This window comes from Nematostella vectensis, chromosome 8, assembly GCF_932526225.1.
Source record: "Nematostella vectensis chromosome 8, jaNemVect1.1, whole genome shotgun sequence".
In the NCBI taxonomy this organism is placed as follows: Eukaryota; Metazoa; Cnidaria; class Anthozoa; order Actiniaria; family Edwardsiidae; genus Nematostella; species Nematostella vectensis.
Window position 1 is genome coordinate 14,455,068 of NC_064041.1, and position 17,823 is coordinate 14,472,890.

The window sequence follows — 17,823 nt, forward strand, 5'->3', positions numbered from 1 at the left end:
TATTTTTTTTTTCGATTTTGCATTTTTTGAGTTGCCTGCCTATTGATCCACCCTCCCTCCATAATGCCAATAGAATAACAGTTTAAAGCTGATGCCAAAAGCAGGGGCTCCATATCGCTCCAATATCTAAAAGGGACCCCGACCAATAGTTAATATTAAGACTGCAGCACAAAATTAGTTGAATACATTCAACACATTAAAAAAAGTCCTTTGTTGAAGTATACTCAATAAAAGAAGTAATATTAGTAATATAAATGAATTGTGTAAGCTCTGATGGGGGGGGAGGGAGGGATTTTTGCTGTTACCATGGCTACAACTATTTCGACTGGTCAGCGGTCAGCAATGTGAGTCTCCCACTTCCCTTCCCTTGGGCCGCTACGCAGGCTAGCTGGCGAATCTCCCCTCCCCCACACCCCTAACTACGACCATTTCTATCTTTCAGCTGAACGCGTCCTTTATGGCTACCCGGGATCTACTGGTTTGTACAAAAACACTCAAGGGAATCTTTGGGCCCAATAAACACAAAATACGCCACAAACACAAACTATTTGTCTATTACAACTCGCTAGTCCAACCCATCATTGACTTCGGAGCTGTTGTAAAGTGCGCGACTTCCAAGCAGAACATAAACGTAGTTGTCGGACTTTAAAAGGCTGCGTGAAACTATAATATTGGCCAAGAAGTGGGGCACACCATCACAACCACTTAAAGAGATTTGGTACCGAACAGAGCTTTGGAAGCAATGGAGGCAATCCTGGCGCTGTTGGCACGGGAGACATGACATAGCGCATTTAATCGAGGAGTCTCGCAAGAAAGCGCATTTATCCCACTTGCTTGGATATAAGCCAGTTAAGCAGACAATTTATTTTTTTGTCGATAACATGTGTAAATAAAATATCAATCATTCTTGTATTTAATGAATGGCATCAGCCCAGCATATAAATAATTTCTTAGTAAATATTCAAACAACATTTATTAGATGATACATTAAAGAGAGTTTGCGTTGAAGTGATGAAAAATGTGCTCATTTTGGCCGGGAAAAAAGTTTTTAAAGAATCATCATTTACGGTAAGCAATATAGAGCATATCACTCTAATACATCCACATTTGACGGCAGGTGTTTTCACAAGAGAAGTTTGCAAAATGTCGGAGCTCTGTAGAGAAAGTAATATTTCAAAACCTTCGGAAAATGTATTCACGGCGTCCTTTATATCCCTTCCCTGAATCACCGAGAAAAGAATCTTGACCACCAAGATGTCTCAGTGTATGTGATATTGCTATCTAATAATGTGGAGTTTTATTTTTTGAGGCACACACAGGCATTGATATATCGCCTTCATTAAAATCATAACTGCCAACAAAAGGGGAGCCACCAAAACGAACATTTAAGGATTTTTTTACGAAAGATAAGGCCACGACTTTCTCTCCTAACTCCTTTGTGACCAGCTTAGGTTAATTGAGAAGGACTTTGAAAATTATTGAGTCTTATTTTTTTCCTGTACACTTTCGGGACCTTTGGGGGCGCCCACAAAGAGCGTAGGGTCTTCGAGCATAGGGATGTAGGGAAAGCGAGGTACAAATAATATACTGCCATTTCGTTCCATTTACTTTCATAGGGGTCAAAGAAGATGTATTGACATTTGCGTCAATTTTCTCACACGTACTCCACGCATTGTTGTTCTTTTTTTATCTTTGCCCAGGGATGATGGTCATTGGCAACTTCTCATTGTTTCCATGGTTACTACTCCTGCGATTAGTCAGCGGTCAGCAATGTGAGTCATCGTATTCCATATATGGTTATGAGGTGAAAGGTCACACAATTCGCGAGAGCGAGGCGTGGGATGTCGTGGATTGCATGTCACGGTGTCAGTCGGAGTTCTTCTGCCTTAGTATCGCCTTCCGTAAAACAGACAGGATGTGTATGCTGAAAAACGCGGACCGGCACACACATCGTGCGGACTTCGGACCGGGAAGTCGGGGAGTTCAATACATGGAAAACATGGAACCCTACAATAAAGTAAGGCTTTTTGATATTTCACATATTATATCGGTTTCAACCAACCTGATAAATAAAGTGAAATCTTCATAAACGACCCTACGCAACTACGTTTGATGCATTAGCCTAGACATGAAATGGAATATTAATATTTTTCTTTTTTGAAGAGACGAGTCCAGACGTGCGCAGATCTAAAGGCCGCGCGCGCGTCTGCCCCGAATGGGTATTACCGAGTGACACTTGCTTCTGGCCGAAGGCTCGCGGTCTATTGTGACATGGAAGACTTTGGTAAGGTTTGCGTACGCTCGTGCCTAAAGTTTTAGCTTTTTGTCAGCTGTGACGATGATAAATCAATGGTCATGCTTAATCAATCGCCAAAGAAATTATAGAAAATTCAAGAAAACATTCATAATTACACATTGAACAGATAATCGCAATTATTTATTAGGATGGGGCTACCGGAAATAAAGGGGTAACTGATACATCACTTTTTTTTCCGCGGACCCCTTCTGCTTGACAAGGCTTGCCTCAACCCCCACCCCACCCTTTTAATTCAGGAGAAACACACTTGAACGGTTTGTTACAGGTGGAGGGTGGACGCTCGTGGTAGGCATCAGCTCAACCGACAACAACCATCTGCAGCGGTCAAAGCACAACTGCATGCACGAACAGCTCTGTGTTCCGTTCACTAATGCCACCATCACAGCGAGAAAATTATCTGATGCGGACATCCACCAACTTGCCGAAACAGAAGGTGAAATTTGATTTGCTTCCTTATGTTTGTAAGTAAAACAACGCGAAAAGAAGGGGTTGGATACATGGGAGTATGCCCCCCCCCCATCCTCTGTTGAGCATGCCCCCCCATCCTCTGTTGAGCATGCCCCCCCCCATCCTCTGTTGAGCATGCCCCCCATCCTCTGTTGAGCATGCCCCCCATCCTATGTTGAGCATGCCTCCCCATCCTCTGTTGAGCATGCCCCCCATCCTATGTTGAGCATGCCCCCCCCCATCCTCTGTTGAGCATGCCCCCCCATCCTCTGTTGAGCATGCCCCCCATCCTCTGTTGAGCATGCCCCCCCATCCTATGTTGAGCATGCCCCCCCAACCTCTGTTGAGCATGCCCCCCCCATCCTCTGTTGAGCATGCCCCCCCATCCTCTGTTGAGCATGCCCCCCATCCTATGTTGAGCATGCCCCCCCATCCTATGTTGAGCATGCCCCCATCCTATGTTGAGCATGCCCCCCCATCCTCTGTTGAGCATGCCCCCCCATCCTCTGTTGAGCATGACCCCCATCCTCTGTTGAGCATGCCCCCCCCCATCCTTTGTTGAGCATGCGCCCCCATCCTCTGTTGAGCATGCCCCCCCCCATCCTCTGTTGAGCATGCCCCCCCATCCTATGTTGAGCATGCCCCCCCCATCCTATGTTGAGCATGCCCCCCCATCCTTTGTTGAGCATGCCCCCTATCCTCTGTTGAGCATGCCCCCCCATCCTATGTTAAGCATGCCCCCCCATCCTTTGTTGAGCATGCCCCCCCATCCTATGTTGAACATGCCCCCCCATCCTCTGTTGAGCATGCCCCCCCCCATCCTCTGTTGAGCATGCCCCCCCATCCTCTGTTGAGCATGCGCCCCCCATCCTCTGTTGAGCATGCGCCCCCCATCCTTTGTTGAGCATGTGCCCCCATCCTCTGTTGAGCATGCGCCCCCCATCCTCTGTTGAGCATGCGCCCCCCATCCTCTGTTGAGCATGCGCCCCCCATCCTTTGTTGAGCATGTGCCCCCATCCTCTGTTGAGCATGCCCCCCCATCCTCTGTTGAGCATGCCCCCCTATCCTTTGTTGAGCATGCCCCCCCATCCTCTGTTGAGCATGCCCCCCCCATCCTTTGTTGAGCATGTGCCCCCATCCTCTGTTGAGCATGCCCCCCCATCCTATGTTGAGCATGCCCCCCCATCCTTTGTTGAGCATGCCCCCCTATCCTCTGTTGAGCATGCCCCCCCATCCTCTGTTGAGCATGCCCCCCCATCCTATGTTGAGCATGCGCCCCCCATCCTCTGTTGAGCATGCCCCCCCATCCTCTGTTGAGCATGCGCCCCCCATCCTATGTTGAGCATGCCCCCCCCATCCTATGTTGAGCATGCCCCCCCCGCATCCTCTGTTGAGCATGCGCCCCCCATCCTCTGTTGAGCATGCGCCCCCGCATCCTCTGTTGAGCATGCCCCCCCGCATCCTCTGTTGAGCATGCGCCCCCCATTCTCTGTTGAGCATGCGCCCCCCATCCTTTGTTGAGCATGCCCCCCCATCCTTTGTTGAGCATGCCCCCCTATCCTTTTTTGAGCATGCCCCCCCCATCCTCTCTTAACCAGAATTTTGAAAGCCACAAGATTTCAGTCCAAAAAGCTATCTTTTGCATGAAAACAATGGGGTGGTTTCAATATTCATGACTCAAAGGCATTTTTACCCGTTACCATTGTTACCCGGCATTGCTACCCTTACCTAAAACCTTATCGACACTCCACAGGTTCTTTCCGAGTCGACTACGACTTTCGATACACCGGGTTTTTTCGCGTAAGTACACTCATCCTTCTGAACAAGAGACCACCAAGCACCAAACAAAAAGCCGTTCATTAGTTGTTATCTGACACGTTCAACATCGAATATACACAAAAAAATATCTAGTAACTAGAAAAACAAAATCGAGCAAGAAATCCTTAGCTAAAGATACAGCGATATCCCAGAGTAAAACGAACCAAGCGAACTAGCCTCGAATTAAAAAAAATATCGAACAGTATATATAGTACATTCTCGCTCTCCCCACTGTATTAACAGATAGTATTTAGTTCTCTTAGATACCATCTTACCCACTTGCAGTATATATAGTGCGTACTCGCTCTCCCCACTGTATTAACATATAGTATTCTAGTTCTCTTAGATACCATCTTACCCCCTTTGCAGTATATATAGTGCGTACTCGCTCTCCCCACTTTACTGTATTAACATATAGTATTCTTGTTCTCTTAGATACCATCTTACCCACTTGCAGTATATATAGTGCGTACTCGCTCTCCCCACTGTATTAACAGATAGTATTCTTGTTCTCTTAGATACCATCTTACCCCCTTGCAGTATATATAGTGCGTACTCGCTCTCCCCACTGTTTTATCAGATGGTATTCTTTTTCCCTTAGATACCATCCGGATATTGGAATTTTGATTCCTCTTGCTCAGGAACGAGGTAAGATGCTTTATTTTTATTATTGTTGTTGTTAAACTGTAACTTTTACTGTTGCTATTAGTGTTGTTGTTGTCATTGTTATTTTTGCTGTTATTTTGATGTTTCTGCTTTTAAAATTGTTATGGAGGTTGTTGTTGTTTTTATATGAAAACACAAAAAAAACATTTAGTACCATGCAACAGTAAACAGTAAATTCAACGCTACATATGGTCATTCGCAGAGAAGCATTAGCGACGGGACAAAAGTTGTTAAATTGGTTTTATTTTGTTTCATAGAAATATCATAAATATCAATAAAAACAGACAACTTTGTTTTTATTGTTATTTATACAAAATCGCTTGTAAAATGAGATTCTGAAAATATCTTAGTTTTTTCGTTTATGAAACGCTGTGTCATCATTCCTGGTATGTTAGAGGATAACCGTATGCAAAAATGAGACCCATCTGTTTAATAACAATATAAATCACATTGTGCACCTCTCTAGGGGATGCGCAAAGCTGAAAATTTACAGCTTTCAATGGGTCGTTTGCCAAACATGGGATTCTGCGGTTGTTCAATTAAAATTCGGCAAGTCAAGTTTGCTTACAGCAATATTGGAAGTTCTGCTCGTTTTACGCAAAATCTGAAGCTAAACTACTTGGTTAAAAGCTTTAAAAATGCGGTAATTTGGTAAGAAAAACGCTGGAAACATATGTGACCCGGCAAGGGAAAACGTACACTAGAGAAAAAGCGTTCGGGCTATGAACGAAAATTATCGTTTGACGGATTATGCAGAACGCTTTTACGATATTCAGAACGATATCAGGTTTCTACGAGAAACGATCTCCAATTTTCAAGATCGTTTCTCCGAAGTCAAGATAGTTGGTTAACATATTATTATTTATGATAAAATCCGACTAGCCAAAGCCTTCTTCCGCGCTCAAACTCGCATACGATGGCCACCATCTGGAGCACAATATTGTAGCCTACCTGTGCGCCATCGCCTGCGCATTATCCAAAGATGGCGGCCGGGTTATGCGAACTCCGTGTTTTCAGGGTTTTCGTGCCGGAAAAAACTATCAAAGCCTACAGGTAGTCTAACAATATTGCGTTTGGCGCAAAGCAGTGATAGATGTACACGCAACACGCCCTCTTGGTTCATTGCTCTTTTTCAAAATGACACTTTTTTTCTAGCTGCACCAGGATAATTGTGTCGCACAAATACCCGTATGTGTGGGAGTCCAACTGTAAAGGCGTGTCCCTGGGGTACAAAATTCAAAGCACAGGCTCGCACAGAGGTAATTACCGTTAACACCTGAATGAAATTATGGTTATAAGCAGAGGCTTCAAAAGGATCCTGATAACAAGATGCCCCACCGAAGCACCTGATAGGCACGTCTTATTACCTTTTCTATTCGTATTTCTTTTTGTTTTCAGTGTTTGATTGTCATGATGACGGGGAATGTGGAGGGGGCTTATGGCTGTCATCAAGATATCACTGTAAGTACAACAATCTTGCCTAGATGTCTGTCTGTCTTGCTTGCTTGCTTGCTTGCTTGCTCGTCTCTCCCCTTCCAATACGAGTATGTGTTATTGGTAAGACCTGTCCGTGTTAACTGTTCGTGTTGTCTTTCAGCTGAACGTATCCTTTATGGCTATCCTGGACTGTCATCTACTGGACTCTACAAAAATAAACAAGGACATCTTTGGGTCCGATAAAAACAACGGGACAAAATTATGGGTATAGAAGCAAGGCAAGAGAATCATTGAAAGGAATTAAAAGTGACTTCTCCCCTTAGTCCCCCCCCCCCCCCCCGGCCGCTTTTCTCGCCCACGGACCCCTTCCCCTCCCTTTAGCGCCGCTACGCAGGCAAGATCTACTTGATCTTGATCAGCTTCAAAGCGTCTCGGCCTCAGTGCCCCTCGGCCTTTTATTTCCTTTTATTCTCAAAAGAGTAGTACAGGCTAGCATTAGGAATTGATTTGATCTCTTTTTTTTTGTTTTCTAAAATAGAACGCTAAAAATGTTCTCCTTGTCGGCCGTCGTCGCAGGGAAAACAACACACCTTTTCTACAATGAAGTTATTTTAATTTGAATTGAAGCTGTTTACTGCGTCCATTGCATTGGATGTTATCCTCAATATAGACAGACTAATGTAAAAAAAAACTATGATAATATATTTTACAGTGACACAAATTCCGCTAGCAACACCCGCACATGACGCACCTGAACGAGGGGTGTGATTTCTCATGAAATGATACTCTCGTTATTCGCGGGAAATCTTGTGTTTTGCCTTAGCTAATATACTCGCATAAAGTAAAAAAAATTGACCTGAGATAAATCAATGTAACATTTTTAGGTGAAAGGCACCCAAAGTTATTATTAGTCAGGCTTTGCTTGTATACTAGTAATGTCATAATTTTATCGCAGTAGCTTATGCCCGACAGTCGGGAAAGGTCCTTAGCGGACTAAATGCCCGAAAGTTCTTAATTTATTCAGATAACAAATTGTCGACCTATTGAGCTCAAAGTATTCTATATTTGTTGAGAAAAGGCACTAAATTAAGCCTTATTGTCGGTATTGGATATTTTCTGTTGTCTCTGTACTGTGCACTATAGAATCGTAATTTTAGTGGTATTAATCGACAGCTCTCGATTTGCTAAAATATCACGGTAAATTTTTAACCTCTTGTGAGTTCAAAGTATTCTACGTTTGTTTCGATAGGGCAAGCCAATCTTTTATGTTGGAATTGTAGGTTTTTTCTTGCTTGTAAACACTATAAACCTTTCCCGACTGTTATTATAGAATCGAGCAGATAGAATTAAAGTGTCACTAAAATAGCGATTTTATAGTGTATACACAAGCACAGGTTCCCAAAGCTTATGTTACATTGTACGTGTTGCATTCATAGTTACTGTAAAGATATGGTGCGTTACAATTAAAAAAATGGGACGAAAAATATAACAAAATACCTTCACACTTTTCTCCTCTGTTTGTGGAGTTGTTATTTACATCCTTGTGAGTTTCAACCCATTTGCGGCACTATTATGAGCCATTGTAGTTCCCGAAACTTCCCCACCCCCACCCCCTAAAAAGTCATGTGGTCCGCCCCCAAGGGCGCTAGTAAAGGAGTATACATTGATTTTAATATATATTCGTTTTGGTTAACAATATTTTTTGGTGTAAAAAGGGATATTGTCCAACATATAAAACATTGTACGTATATCGTTTTTGTGGATTTGCATGCTTCACCACTATTTAGAAGTTAATTCCAATAATAAACTGTATCGGTAAATCCCGCTGTTATATCATGAAATCTGGAAGTATCTATATTATGGTTTATAAAGACAAAAGTATAAAATTATTTGTGCTACAAGCTAGATCATATCCGTAAAATATAAAAGTACGGCTCCTAAAAAAAGTCAGTGCCCCCCCCCCCCCCCCCCTTAGAGGACTTTTTTGGAGCCTTTTGGTGGTTAAAAATTTTAGGAGACCCCCCTCATTTTCTTTTCTCCCTCCCCCTCCCTTGGTGTATTTAATGAACACTATAATAAAAAAAGTAATGACGGTGCTTTTATGTGACGCACTTCTTTTTGTTATTTTTAATTAAACACAAATCTTCCATCAATTGAATCTCTTTAGAAAATTGACAGTTATTGTCGCTGCATCCTGAGTAAATACTAAAAACAATCACTTACTCAACGATTCTGTCGGTTTTTTTAAATGTTCTTATGTTCTTTGATTGCAGCAATCGAAAACTTCCCCATTTTTTATTGAGACAATTACAATTACTTCCTATATATCATTTCTGACGAATTTGTTGTGTATTTTTAAAGAAGTTAGTGTCACCTGCCAACAGCCTTTTCTCCTGGGCTTCAATATAAAAATCGTACGTCGCTTATTTGAGGTGAGTTTTGATTGGCATTAGAACATCTAAATTGAATGTAGTATTTTCGTCTTCTATGTTTCTGTGTATTTTTGTTTTAAGTTTATTTCGTTTAGAATAATTTAAAGTAAATTACAATAGCGACCAACAGTAAAGTTCGTTTCGATTTTTCCTACTGCAATATAATTTTCTTTTTTTTTCACGCTTCTGTCGAAATAGATTGCAAATGCTTGGACGTTATACTTTTAAAATATTTTCTATACGTAATCTAAGACAAAAGATCGATCAATATTGCTAAAAAAAGATGAGTCTACACAAATGACAGCACAATTGGTGCTGCCCTGGATACGAACAAAGTGAAGGAAAAAGGGAAAGGAGAGAGAGCTGACTTCGTTTTCTACACTTTAACATATAACACGGGATGGGCAAGGAAGTGCACCCCTTTGATAACCCAAGGGATTTGGTAGAACTCATACTGAAGAATTTGGAAATACTGAAACATACTTTACGTTTTGTTCACAATGTTTTAATGGAAGTGTCTTCAGTGAGTATAGCAAGGCCTAATATTTACATTGCCATATATAACCATTATCACCAGATTCACAACATGGTCTCTTTGGTATTGAACTGAATTAGTATTGAGTTCAATTGGTATTGAACTCTGAAAAATAGGGAACGAACCAGATTACGAAGTCACACTAGCCGAAAGTAACTTGGACTAGCAAAAAATACCCTAGTCTTTAACGACCGATTTGGGATGAAGCTTTTGCAACATTTTAGATTAGATAAATTTATATGATATCTTGTTTTGAGATTGTTATTTCAATATTCCTTCATAAAATTTGTCTTTCAACAAATTAATCATTAAGGTATGGCTTACAAGGACGTTTTATAAGAATTGTACACTGTGACATGCTAATTTTCTTTCTGTACAGATGTCATCTTCCTTCGATCGCCCATTGGTTCCAGCCTTTCTCTTTCTTTTGCTCCTGATAATACGAAGATCTAGTGTCAGCGGTTCACAGTGCCACACCTCCTCGCCAGGCATGTCGCTGATTGGCTATGACGTCATTTCCTTTTCAAATATGGACTTAAACAGTTGCTGGCAGCACTGTCGGGCATCGATTCAGTGCCAGAGTCTAAACTACTTCATAAGAGAAAGGAAGTGTGTCGTTAACAACAGAACGATAGAGCAAAGACCCCGAGATGTTGGTAACGATGATAACGCTATGTACTTTGATAATCCTTACAAAGGTATATCTTGTAACTTTTAATTAAGTAAAATAATACATCAGTTTTACCCCAGATTTGGTAATTGATAAGCTTAATGCATTTCTATATTTCCCACCTAAAAAAATAGTTTAATGATCTATAGACATTATGTAAGCGCTAAAAAGGCTATAATATTTGTTTAAAAGAACAAGAAATCAGCTGAAACGCCGTCAACGTGAAAACACTGAACTAGCTTTCTAGTTCCTTAAACCGTTGACTATCGCAAATACTTGTCTAAAGGTAAATCTAATGATACTCCTTGAACAGAAAGATATACTTGCCGACTTCTCCCGCACAGACCATGGAATACCGTCTTTCCAATATATAGCTGAGTTTCCTGATAAGCAAAATGCTTGATTTGGGGATTTTCTAACTGATTGAAATATGTTGGTGGTTTTATTAGCGGTGATTGGCTCATCCCCAAACCTACCGGCGCTGTCATGCAACGAGATCAGAAATACATCAAGCAGTGCCATCAGCGGGCTGCACTGGTTGAGGCATGAGCAATCGGGAGCAGAGATTCAAGTCTTCTGTAACATGTCTACTGGTTGTAAGCAAAAGACGTACTCCCTTAAAAGAAAGCTTGAAAACTTAGTGACACTCTTATTTCTGTTGTAGTGATTGAAAGCTGTCAAGAAGACCAATGTAAAAATAATGGCACATGTCAGTACCTGGGAAATGGCAATTACACATGCGAATGTCTTGAAGGGTTTAACGGAAATAACTGCGAGAAAGGTAAGTAGGTCTAGAGTAGTAATCCACTGACCACGGATCAATTAAGCTCAAATCGGCATCATTAGCTCTGTAAATAGTTCGCTAGATCCATTTAGAAACTTTTTCTATCCAAATACACACATGAAATTAACCGTCCTCCTTTTTTTTGCGAAAAGTTGCTACATCGCACTTGTGTGTGTTTGAAGTCATATTAAATAAGCTCAAATTGAGTTCTTGGCGAAATCTCTTTATCCGTTTGATTTTGCAAAGGTTGTGGAAGCCATTCAAGAGGACTGCAAAGCAGTATACCAAACAATAGCTTCACATCTTCTTCTGCGTATTCAAGCTGCGATCCATTCAAGGCGCGAATCGATAACACCTCGGGGTACTGGGCTCCGGCCACGACAACTGACCCTGGTGACTACCTACAGATAGACCTGGGTCCGAGTCACGTGATCTGTGCTGTGGAGACCCAAGGTGGGCAACATTCTGGCGAATGGACAACGAAGTACAAGCTAAAGCACTCGATGGATGGCATGAACTGGACTACTTATCAAGAGGTACAAGCGCAAATCATCAGTGACTCGAGGCGAGCCAGGGGCGCATCCAGCTTGTCTCAAGGGGAGACACATAAACCGAAGAGGGGGGAGGGCACCAATAAATAAAACGTATAGTTTTTAATCTACCTCCCCCCTCCCCCTTAATGGACTCCCCTTCATGAATCCGCCACCGCGCACCTGCATGAGGCGCATACATAATCCATGAAGAAAATCCAGAAACACACCCAAACACATCAATCCCGATAGATTTGTGGTTGAAATCAAACAAAGTCAGCCAACAAAGAAACTGCATGGTCTGAACGTCGCAAGCCCAAGTCAAATAAGCAATTTGTTTCAATAATGAATTGTTGGATGATATAAACGTACAAGAAACGTACAGAACACACCCTAAAGGTTGGTCCTCACTAGGCCGCAAGCGCATACGTAAGCGCAAAATGAAGGGCAACACAAGTGAGAATCGGTCAAACACAAGCGCAAACGCAAGAAACCAAGCAGTTGGGTTCTCTTGCGCTTGCGTTTACGTCCAAGTGAGAACCGACCTTTAGGGTCCAATATCCCAGCGGTACAAAAGCACAGGTAACCCATGACAGCGCTAAAAAGTAGTTTCTAATTTCTTATGTATATATTTTTAGGTTTTTAAAGGAAATACCGATGATTCAACGAAGGAAAAGCGATTCATCACCGAGCCTTTTTCGTGCCGTTTTCTTAGATTCGTTCCCACGACTTACCGTTCTTGGAAAGCCCTAAGGGTCGAAGTCTACGGCTATACTTCATAGTAAGTGTTGACTGAGGATGAAGGGGGGAAAAAAAGCCTCTAGCGTGACGAGACTAGCGTGACGTACGTGACGAGCCTAGCGTGACTAGTCCAGAGAGGCTTTACGAGGAGAACTAAGCAAGGCAATTATCAATATATATAAATAAAAATAAAAAAACCTTATCGTGATAATGATATTGCTATATTAATCAGCCTATTATCAAACAAAAGGCAAAAAGTGAAATTCTGATCGAGCAATATAAGTAATAACGACAATCTGGGAGAATCGAACTGTTGATCAGATGAAATAACACTAAAAATAGAACATACTTCCAGACATGCGCTAAAACACACACATCTAATAAGGCGGAAAATTTCTATAAGTACTAAGGAGTAATATAAACCAAAATATCAAATGGGAATTTTATTAAATTGATGCGACATGTTGTAAAAGGTCATTGAAACTTGAGCTTTCGTCCCTGAGCCCATACATAGCGCAAGGATGTTCATAAAGGATAAAAAAATCTTAGAAAACCCAAATCTGGGTATGTGGATTTTGGCCTCACGTTATCCGTGTTTTAAAAATCATTCTTGGTTTCCCAAGAAACCGATGGCCATAGAAAAATGTATTCTTTATCTATCTCGAATTGCGCATTTTTCCGTCATGTCGCCACGCACTCTTCGCTGAAACTTTGAATGAAAAATATCCTTTACACGCTTGCGTCGCTGGTGTATTGTATTCTATCCCAACTGCTCTCCTGCTTACGGACTATGATGAGTTATGGGTAGATGTAAGTCCGCAGGCTAGAAGACAGAAGGTCTACCATTAAATAAGGGGTTGGGGAGGGACGTGTTAATGTGCCAGCGCGCAAACAGATACATACCCTTATAATTACCATTCTGATCCGCAGACGTCCGCTGACCGCGTGGTAGTAACGAACTAGCTTGATGGTCATTGTTCTACTAGTTTAAATAATGGCCGTTGCGCATGATTGCACTTGGGATAGTATTCTATCCCAACTGCTCTCCTGCTTACGGACTATGATGAGTTATGGGTAGATGTAAGTCCTGGGATACACCTCCTTTGGGTCCTGCCCCCAAACTATATACCCCTAAACACCCTACCCGTAACTAACAACCCAAAACTAACACTCCCCAATCTTAAAACCCAAAACTATAATAAGCGTGCAAAAATTTTATCTATTCGGGGGTTATAAGATCCCATCTATCAAGGTGCTCGTCATGAAAGCCGCCAGGTACGAATGATTATGGGATTCGCAAGATCGCCATTGACGAGTCGGTTCCAACAAAACCCAAAACTAATAATGACAACAATAATAATAGAGTTTTTTTTTTTTCGTCCTTGTAGCATACAGTAAAATATTATAGAGAGAGTCAGAACACTAATATTACAATTTACATACATGACAATAGTTAACAATAATATGGTAATTTAGTACATTGGTAAATTGAGCAGTGATCTATGCATTCTTCACATTAAATTGTAGCCATACTGCACAATGTCGCTCCTTATAAGGTAACTGATAGGAGCGACATATGCATGCGTCGTCTCTGCGGTCAGATAGAAGCTTGAGCTCTGCAGCACGCAGGGTTTACCGATAGCTAAGGTCCGGCAGGATAACGCGCAAGGCTCTCTTCTGTACAGGCTCTACAATTTCTGACAGATATTAGGCAGGTCTGACCACACAGGCGACGCATACTCCAATATGGATCTAATAATGGCACAGTATATACAGAAGAGATCTCCATGTATGACTCCTGCCTTTCTAAGGAGTCTGGGGGATTAGAGATGCTTAATAGGCCCTCTTCAAAATATATTTAATGTACGTGTTCCAGCCTAGGTCCTGACTGACATAAACACCCATAACCGTCTCAATAGCGGTGCCAAATAAAGGTTGCCAGTAGGGGACGTCAGATTTTGCAAAAAGTTGGTTACAAGCTCCCTGCATTTTTTGGGGGGGAGGGGGGGGGGTAGCCGCATACCACTCTCCGAACAAGTGGGCAATGTCATCACCGACATACTGTAACTAGGAAAGAAACGCAGTATGATTTCATACACTGTCTGGTATCATCCGCGTATTTCACCCTGCAGGGCCGGCTAGCCACAAGTCGGTTGACTAAGATTGTAAAAAGCAAAGGTGCCAGCCTTGTGCTCTGAGAAATACCTCCATTTGAAAACACTCTAGAAGATACTGTATCACAAATATCAACTTTGAGGTCTAGCTGTTAAAAAGGCCCATATCCATTGAACAAGATGGCTATCTACATCTAGGATGTTTAGCTCTCTTATTAACACAGTGTGGTCAACTAAATCGAAACCTTCTAAGAATTTTGCAAAGAAAAATCGAGCAAAGTTCTCTCTACTATCTAGAAATTCCAAAATACTATGAATAAAATATCCAAAAGCCTGGGTGGTCGATTATCCACTCACAGAACACTGCTTTAGATCAAGTTTGTAAATTACCTGTACTACCAAGGAGTCTAGTGCAAAGCCTTCCAGGACTTTGGCTAACTGGGAAGTGAGGGTAATTGGTCTAAGGTCCTCGTTCACACTTCGGGGGGTTGCACCTGTGTGATGGGTGCACAATAAACTCCTTGGTCCTCTCATCCCCCTTGCAGACTGAAGATATACAGATCGCTTATCACAGGCTGGACCAGGGGACTTCTTGATCTTAATGCCCCTTAGAGCTTGGAATGCTTTCCTAGTAGACACAAGTTCACAAGGTCGCTTGAGACAGGGTCTTGGCATTTATCAGTTAGTGGTTCAAGTAGAGAGAAATCCTCGATTAACCCATACAAAAAGCTATTAAACTTCTCAAACAATGAGTGTAAGGTAGGTTTATTAGGGTCTAACAATTAATGCCACCAGTCACAAGATTCGGTCAGCCTTTCAATAGCTTTGACTTCACCCCACCAGTGTGAAATATAAGTGTCTTTAGACTGGATACCTTGTTGGTATAGTACTTAGATTTATAGTTCTTCACCCCTCTTTTGAGCCTGGATTCTTATTCTCTAATACTGTTTAGAGTCCTTTCCTTCCTTGACTAGCAGCTTTTGTTGTCTTGCAATCAGAGCAGTAGGCTATGCAGTTACCCATGGCTTGCTATTACTACACACAATGATCTTAGTAAGTGGTAAATAGGCATCAACAGCTGAAGTTTTCAGATTGTAAAACGCAACAAATTTTTCCTTAGCACGAAGAAGACTCATGATATTGTCCCAAGTGAAAGAGGTTATCCACCTTCCAAACGCCTACAAACGCCTATTAAAATCTGCTAGGTCGTAAGTCCCATCTCCAAAAGGTTTGTTTGACTGCTATTGGAGTTTCAGACTTGTTCGGTGAAATATAGATAGTGTAGTGGTCACTACTCCCCAACTTAGGAAGTTGAGAAGGTGACTTGAACAGTTCAAGCCTGGCACCAACCAAAGATGCCTGAATCTCTGGTGAAAACAGTAATAATATACTTAATATACCTGACTGAGATCTATAAGGACTCAATCTTAGCAGTTTCGTAAGCAATAACCCTTTTCAGGGCAAGCCGGATTCATCATAGGTTCACACCCCCACCACCATGCTCAATTCTATCCTTTCTAAACACACGACCCCAGGGAGTCGATGTATGAGTACAAGATAGAATCATTAAGCCAAGTTACTGTGATATAGATTATTCCAGGCTTTACATTTAATGTAAGAGAACACAGCTCGTCCATTTTTGGAAGGAGGGATAGTACATTAGCTACCAGTAACTGAGAAGCTGGTGACTCTGTGCTCAATGAGCTATCAGGAAGATCGGTAGAATGTAAACAGTTCGATGGTAACCCTGTGTACAGTTGACCACAGGCAGTCCACATTGGGAAAGAGTGGCTTCTTCTGAGTTCTTGCGTTTTAAGAACGAAAAGGCTTTCGTCCTCCAAGTTCCCCTTGTTACTTATTTCCACAAGTAAGCAGATAGCTTCTCCCTCAGATTGTCCGGGCCACAAACCTCGGACAATCTTTTTCTGTATGGGCCCCAACCTCAGACTTCCGTATTTTCTTAGTCCGGGCCACAACCTAGGTTAAGTCCTCCTGATGTTATAGAGTTCACGGCTGCTGTGCACAATTCTCGACGAGTCGGTGGTTTCATTCTGACTGGCTCAGACGATGAGATGAGAGCTTAAAAACGGCTTAAAAACGGCCCAAGAAGCCAGCAGTTGCAGATAATACTGAACAGCGATGACAACTAGTAATGAGAACGTAATTTACTGCGGCAGTACACAAATCCCGAAGAAAGTATGAACACTAAAGACGATATTACACGGAGCTACGAGGCAACGCGGCAGCCACTGCTTGAGCTGCTGCCCGCTGACCAATGACTACAAGCGTGGGAGGTCTGGGACCGGCTGCACCGACAGGATGACCCCTCCAGTCACACTATTAAACTTTACATCCGCTTCTCTCTAAAACTTGTTGACAACGTCAACGACTTTATGCCTCAAAGAGCGTGAAGATACTGAAACGGCGGATACACAAAAAAAAGAGAAAATGTATAGATCTAACGTATTACAAACTATGAATAGAAGGGCCAACCACCGGTATGCCGGATCCAGAACGTATAGGCTCAAAAGGCCCACGCCTGTGACACGACACGAGGTGGATCGGAACCTACCAATAAAAATTACATTTTTTTTCATATATATATACTTGTGTATTTCCTAAGTTTGGCAACAACCTCAAGACTCTCTATTTTCTTAGTCCGGGCCTCAACCTCAGACTGTCCGGGCCACAATCTCAGACAAACTATTTTCATAGTCGGGGCCACAACCTCGGACAACCATTTTCTGTCTGGGCCACAACCTCAGACTTTTGTAATTTCATAGTCCGGGCCAAAACCTCGGACAAACATTTTCTGTCTGGGCCACAACCTCAAACTTTGGTATTTTCATAGTCCGGGCCACAACCTCGAACAAACATTTTCTGTCTGGGCCACAACCTCAGTCTTTTGTAATTTCATAGTCCGGGCCAAAACCTCGGACAAACATTTTCTGTCTGGGCCACAACCTCAAACTTTGGTATTTTCATAGTCCGGGCCACAACCTCGAACAAACATTTTCTGTCTGGGCCACAACCTCAGACTTTTGTAATTTCATAGTCCGGGCCAAAACCTCGGACAAACATTTTCTGTCTGGGCCACAACCTCAAACTTTGGTATTTTCATAGTCCGGGCCACAACCTCGAACAAACATTTTCTGTCTGGGCCACAACCTCAGTCTTTTGTAATTTCATAGTCCGGGCCACAACCTCGGACAAACATTTTCTGTCTGGGCCACAACCTCAAACTTTGGTATTTTCATAGTCTGGGCCACAACCTCGAACAAACATTTTCTGTCTGGGCCACAACCTCAGACTTTTGTAATTTCATAGTCCGG

The 17,823-nt window shown here is 42.3% G+C and overlaps 2 protein-coding genes across 3 annotated transcripts; both read left to right on the forward strand.

Moving 5' to 3' along the window:
* The first annotated feature begins 954 nt into the window (after nucleotides 1-954).
* On the forward strand, nucleotides 955-8,171 carry LOC5510501. 2 transcript variants are annotated; one of them, XM_048731781.1, is made up of 10 exons: nucleotides 955-1,068; nucleotides 1,701-2,017; nucleotides 2,164-2,284; nucleotides 2,583-2,750; nucleotides 4,518-4,564; nucleotides 5,184-5,230; nucleotides 6,404-6,507; nucleotides 6,647-6,709; nucleotides 6,846-6,950; nucleotides 7,224-8,171. In XM_048731781.1, exons 2-9 carry the CDS (start codon nucleotides 1,703-1,705, stop codon nucleotides 6,926-6,928), a joined length of 948 nt encoding a protein of 315 aa, XP_048587738.1. In that variant the 5' UTR covers nucleotides 955-1,068; nucleotides 1,701-1,702; the 3' UTR covers nucleotides 6,929-6,950; nucleotides 7,224-8,171. The 2 variants fall into 2 exon arrangements, with proteins under 2 accessions (XP_048587738.1, XP_032235575.2); XM_032379684.2 differs by having other exon boundaries at nucleotides 957-1,068; nucleotides 6,846-8,171.
* A 738-nt stretch (nucleotides 8,172-8,909) lies between these two features.
* LOC116617207 (EGF-like repeat and discoidin I-like domain-containing protein 3) lies at nucleotides 8,910-12,585 on the forward strand. Its single transcript, XM_032379686.2, has 6 exons — nucleotides 8,910-9,117; nucleotides 10,032-10,350; nucleotides 10,772-10,918; nucleotides 10,987-11,103; nucleotides 11,353-11,642; nucleotides 12,275-12,585. The coding sequence occupies exons 2-6, from the start codon at nucleotides 10,032-10,034 to the stop codon at nucleotides 12,416-12,418; spliced, it is 1,017 nt and encodes a 338-aa protein (XP_032235577.2). The 5' UTR covers nucleotides 8,910-9,117; the 3' UTR covers nucleotides 12,419-12,585.
* Nucleotides 12,586-17,823: the final 5,238 nt, after the last annotated feature.

What these genes read in the sequence shown, in the direction of transcription:
- LOC5510501 (XM_048731781.1), top strand. Translation starts at nt 1,703, where the DNA reads ATGATGGTCATTGGCAACTTCTCATTGTTTCCATGGTTACTACTCCTG. An exon ending in ACATGGAACCCTACAATAAA is followed by an intron (nt 2,018 to 2,163) that starts GTAAGGCTTTTT and finishes TCTTTTTTGAAG; the next exon opens with AGACGAGTCCAGACGTGCGC. An exon ending in GCTGTCATCAAGATATCACT is followed by an intron (nt 6,710 to 6,845) that starts GTAAGTACAACA and finishes GTTGTCTTTCAG; the next exon opens with CTGAACGTATCCTTTATGGC.
- LOC116617207 (XM_032379686.2), top strand. Translation starts at nt 10,032, where the DNA reads ATGTCATCTTCCTTCGATCGCCCATTGGTTCCAGCCTTTCTCTTTCTT. An exon ending in CTTTGATAATCCTTACAAAG is followed by an intron (nt 10,351 to 10,771) that starts GTATATCTTGTA and finishes TGGTTTTATTAG; the next exon opens with CGGTGATTGGCTCATCCCCA. An exon ending in CTGTAACATGTCTACTGGTT is followed by an intron (nt 10,919 to 10,986) that starts GTAAGCAAAAGA and finishes TTTCTGTTGTAG; the next exon opens with TGATTGAAAGCTGTCAAGAA.